Source organism: Oncorhynchus nerka, linkage group LG5 (genome assembly GCF_034236695.1).
Source record: "Oncorhynchus nerka isolate Pitt River linkage group LG5, Oner_Uvic_2.0, whole genome shotgun sequence".
Taxonomy (NCBI): domain Eukaryota; kingdom Metazoa; phylum Chordata; class Actinopteri; order Salmoniformes; family Salmonidae; genus Oncorhynchus; species Oncorhynchus nerka.
This window is the reverse complement of record NC_088400.1, coordinates 68,441,128-68,446,536: the sequence shown is the minus strand read 5'-3', so window position 1 is coordinate 68,446,536 and position 5,409 is coordinate 68,441,128. Positions and strand designations below refer to the sequence as shown.

The 5,409-nt window shown below is 51.3% G+C and overlaps 1 protein-coding gene across 1 annotated transcript in view; it reads right to left on the bottom strand.

The window, feature by feature from the left end:
- Positions 1–1,615: 1,615 nt before the first annotated feature.
- The window catches only part of LOC115129995 (BCL-6 corepressor-like), a 48,041-nt gene continuing 44,247 nt past the window's right edge, over positions 1,616–5,409 (bottom strand). The window contains 2 exon segments of the mRNA XM_065018202.1: positions 1,616–1,925; positions 2,077–2,243. Coding sequence (XP_064874274.1) covers positions 1,631–1,925; positions 2,077–2,243 — 462 coding nt within the window. The 3' untranslated portion in view covers positions 1,616–1,630.

Genomic DNA, 5,409 nt, shown 5'->3' with positions numbered 1-5,409 from the left:
AGAGAGAGGAGAGTCCAGGGAGGGAAGAGAGTCCAGGGAGGGAAGAGAGAGGGGAGAGTCCAGGGAGGGAAGAGAGAGAGGAGAGTCCAGGGAGGGAAGAGAGAGGAGAGGGAGGAGAAGACAGGGAGGGAGGAGCGGAGAGGACAAGGAGGGAGGGAGTGCTCCTAGTGGGTTCTGGGGTGCTCCTAGTGGGCAGGCTTATGTAAAATAGTATCAACTCATCAACACTTGAGGATTAGTGAGTGGAGAGAGGCAGAGAGGGCTGGAGCTGAAGCAGCACTGTGGGCCACCGTGGAATTGAGCTGAAGGGGGAAATTCTAATCCCCCTTTTTGCCTAAATGAATTGGATTTGTTGTGCGTTTTCTCTCTCTGGGAAGTACAGATCAGGTTAGGTGAGTGGAGTGAACTAGGCACCGTTTGGCAATCGCTGCTGGAGTGTGTATAAGAGGAGGAAAGTGTGTGTGTGTGTGTGTGTGTGTGTGAGGGAGGGAGGGAGGGAGGGAGGGGAGGGAGGGAGGGAGGGAGGGAGGAGGGAGAGGGAGGGAGGGAGGGAGGGAGGGAGGGAGGGAGGGAGGGAGGGAGGGAGGGAGGGTGCGCAGAGCAGGGCTGATTAATAATGACCTGAAATAGCCGGGGAGGAGAACGGAGGAAGGAAGAAGGAAGAGAAGGAGGGAGAGAGAGAGAGTGAGAGAGAGACAGAGAGAGAGAGAGGGAGAGAGAGAGAGGGAGGGAGTATGGGAGAGAGAGAGAGAGAGAGAGAGAGGGAGAGAGAGAGAGAGAGAGAGAGGGAGGGAGGGAGGGAGAGAGTGAGAGAGAGGGAGAGAGAGAGGGAGGGAGGAAGAGAGAGAGAGGGAGAGAGAGAGGGAGGGAGGAAGAGAGAGAGAGGGAGGGAGAGAGAGGAAGGGAGGAAGAGAGAGAGAGAGGGAGAGAGAGAGAGAGGAAGGAAGAAGGAAGAGAGGGAGGGAGAGAGAGAGAGGGAGGAAGAGAGAGAGAGAGAGGGAGAGAGAGGGAGGGAGGAAGAGAGAGAGAGAGAGAGGGAGAGAGAGAGAGGAAGGAAGAAGGAAGAGAGGGAGGGAGAGAGAGAGAGGGGGAGGGAGGAAGAGAGAGAGAGAGAGGGAGAGAGAGAGGGAGAGAGAGAGGGATGCTAGCTCACTGCGGTTCTCTCAAGCACTCAATGGAACGCTGTCCTCTACTTCCCCTTGGTATATCTCCTCACCATCCATTTAAACTGTGTGTGTGTCTGTCTGTGTGTGTGTGTGTGTGTGTGTGTGTGTGTGTGTGTGTGTGTGTGTGTGTGTGTGTGTGTGTGTGTGTGTGTGTGTGTGTGTGTGTGTGTGTGTGTAATGAGGCTGTCCCTATCCTGGCCCCCAGAAACCGCTGTGTTGGGCCAGAGCCAGAACACATGTAGGCAAAGCCGTGTTTTGAAAATTCGTCATTGGCTTTGATACACCGATTGGTTAGCGATGATCCAATCGCCGGTGACTTTGTTTTGTACAACAACCCTCATTTTGACGTCCCCAACAACGACCTCCCTGACGGCAGTCTCAGACTGAAGTATGTCGTGAACATAGAACAGTGGAACTATTCCGTTTGAGTCGTCAGGCAACCTCTCTCCCCCTCACTGCACCGCTCACAAGGGCCAGCCCTTAGAGGACGACCCCTCTACAGCTGTTGCTAAGTAACCTGATAGTGGGGTAACGCGGGGCAACTCCCGAGGATGATACTGTGTCCTCCACAGATGAGGAACACACACACACACCATCTCTAAAGCAGTCTCACCAGAGAGGAATCCCTCCATGCCGTGGGAGTGGGTCATGCGGAGGAGGCTGCGGCCAGAGTACGTAGCCAGGGTTGGGTCAGCTCCGTAGGACAGTAGCAGACGGACCACTTCCAGATGGTCATTCTCCACCGCGTCATGGAGGGGCCTGGGGGGGAGGGAGACAGACACGCCACACACACACTCGCGTTATGTACAGAGCCTTGGAAGGCAATTGTCCATGTCCATATGTCTGGCCTGTGTGTTAGTGAGAGAGAAAGTGAGTGTCCATGCTAAAGTGTGTGTGTGTATGTGTCTACCTGGTGCCTTCCTGGGCGCTACAGTTGACGTCGGCACCGTGCTCCAGCAGGTGCTGAGTGATAGCAAGCCAGCCACGTGCACATGCCTCGTGCAGCGCACAGTAGCCCGCGTTGTCACGGTGATTGACGTCACACACCCCGTTCTCCAGGCAGTACAGCACTACATCCTAGATAGGGCACAGAGAATAGAGGGGTTAGAGTCTCCACAGACAGGAGACAGAGGGGTTAGGGTCTCCACAGACAGGGGACAGAGGGGTTAGGGTCTCCACAGACAGGAGACAGAGGCGTTAGGGTCTCCACAGACAGGAGACAGAGGGGTTAGGGTCTCCACAGACAGGAGACAGAGGGGTTAGGGTCTCCACAGACAGGAGACAGAGGGGTTAGGGTCTCCACAGACAGGAGACCGAGGGGTTAGGGTCTCCACAGACAGGAGACAGAGGGGTTAGGGTCTCCACAGACAGGAGACAGAGGGGTTAGGGTCTCCACAGACAGGAGACCGAGGGGTTAGGGTCTCCACAGACAGGAGACAGAGGGGTTAGGGTCTCCACAGACAGGAGACAGAGGGGTTAGGGTCTCCACAGACAGGAGACAGAGGGGTTAGGGTCTCCACAGACAGGAGACCGAGGGGTTAGGGTCTCCACAGACAGGAGACCGAGGGGTTAGGGTCTCCACAGACAGGAGACAGAGGGGTTAGGGTCTCCACAGACAGGAGACCGAGGGGTTAGGGTCTCCACAGACAGGAGACCGAGGGGTTAGGGTCTCCACAGACAGGAGACAGAGGGGTTAGGGTCTCCACAGACAGGAGACCGAGGGGTTAGGGTCTCCACAGACAGGAGACAGAGGGGTTAGGGTCTCCACAGACAGGAGACCGAGGGGTTAGGGTCTCCACAGACAGGAGACAGAGGGGTTAGGGTCTCCACAGACAGGAGACCGAGGGGGTTAGGGTCTCCACAGACAGGAGACAGAGGGGTTAGGGTCTCCACAGACAGGAGACAGAGGGGTTAGGGTCTCCACAGACAGGAGACAGAGGGGTTAGGGTCTCCACAGACAGGAGACAGAGGGGTTAGGGTCTCCACATACAGGAGACCGAGGGGTTAGGGTCTCCACACCATCTCCTACCTAGACCCCATGTTATTCCTCAGTATAGTACCTACTACACTATCTGTATCAGACTGACTCAAACCTACCTAGACCCTGTTAGCCAGTCCTAATATCAAGTACATACCACACTATCTGTATCAGACTGACTCAAACCTACCTAGACCCTGTTAGCCAGTCCTAATATCAAGTACATACCACACTATCTGTATCAGACTGACTCAAACCTACCTAGACCCTCTTAGCCAGTCCTAATATCAAGTACATACCACACTATCTGTATCAGACTGACTCAAACCTACCTAGACCCTGTTAGCCAGTCCTAATATCAAGTACATACCACACTATCTGTATCAGACTGACTCAACACTACCTAGACCCTCTTAGCCAGTCCTAATATCAAGTACATACCACACTATCTGTATCAGACTGACTCAACACTACCTAGACCCTGTTAGCCAGTCCTAATATCAAGTACATACTACACTATCTGTATCAGACTGACTCAACACTACCTAGACCCTGTTAGCCAGTCCTAATATCAAGTACATACTACACTATCTGTATCAGACTGACTCAACACTACCTAGACCCTGTTAGCCAGTCCTAATATCAAGTACATACTACACTATCTGTATCAGACTGACTCAAACCTACCTAGACCCTGTTAGCCAGTCCTAATATCAAGTACATACTACACTATCTGTATCAGACTGACTCAACACTACCTAGACCCTCTTAGCCAGTCCTTCTAATATCAGAAGATGGTGTCCAAGAGAGGTTGAACTGGAACTGGTCCAGAGAACTGGATCTGTGCGGTTGTCATCCCTCATCCTCTCAACCAGGGCAGTGGAAGGTAAAGCCATTCCAGGAGCCTCCGCTCTGATTCCCATCTCTATGTAAATGCTGTGGAGTGGGTCGCCGAGCCTTTCATTCTTCAATAAGTCTTATCAAACGGCTGCCTGGGCGGCTCAAAATAGCCCAGTCAATCTGTCCCTCCTGAACGCTCCCATATATTTCCTACTAACATCTGGGTAATGGATTTGGATGGCTGTGTGTGATGGCTCAGGCTGGCCAGTTATGGACCATATCCACAATGGCTGCGCAGTTGCTCCTAAAAACCTGGGATTCTGAGCCACTGGAGAGTATGTTTGAGCCGGAATGCCTCCTAGCAGAGAGCTTCTTTAACCCAACAGCAGGGAAGCAGGGGCCATTAAATTGTTTCTCCCCACCCAACTCCATTCAGTAAAGGGGATTAAACCAAATTGAATTCTGCCAATTATTTTTCCATTGAGGAGGGATTCAATTTCAATTCACTTACTTTCACTTTCTGTGCCTGGCCTTAAGAGGATACTTTGTGATTTTGGCAATGAGGCCCTTTATTTACTTCCCCAGCCTCAGATGAACTTGTGGATACCAGTTGTATGTTTGAGTCCAGTATGAAGGACGTTAGAAGTAGACACTTCTAGGCCTTGCGATAACTCTAGTTAGCAACTACGTTCAAACCGCATGCGGAGACATATACATGGTATCCACGAGTTCTTCTGACTCCTGGGAAACATTGCCAAAATCCTGAAGTATCTCTTTAACATGACTCATGTCATGAGTCACAGTGGCAAAGAATTGGAATGAATTGCAATTCTATAGACAGTTTGCTGACTCCAAGGCCTGACCAAAGCAAGGTGAATATGGCTAACACAATGAGAATATTTGTTTTATTTATATAACCTTCATTAAAACTAGGCAAGTCAGCTAAGAACAAATACTTATTTACAATGACGGCCTACCAAGACGCAAAACGCCTCCTGCGGGGACGGGGGCTGGGATTTCAAATGTAAATATAGGACAAAACACACATCACGACGAGACACCACTACATAAAGAGAGACCTAAGACAACAACATAGCAAGGCATATGAATGTATATACCTAAAAAGTCCTCGATAACGGAAATATGTAGTCCTGTAGTATATTGTTAATGATAGAATCCAGTCAGAATGAGAACAGCAGAATAAAGCCAATAAGCATCAAGTCGACAGCAGTCTCTCTTCTGTCTATGTGCTCATTTACCTGTGTCAGACAGCGCTGCGCGGCGGGCGTCGTTAACAAACCACACACACCCTTCCGGTCAGCCCATTGTGGCTAGCATCAAACCACACACACAACCCCAGACAAACAGAAGGAACCAGGGTAGCGAAGTGTGGAAAGAGAGAGAGGTCCAGAGAAAGAGAGTGAG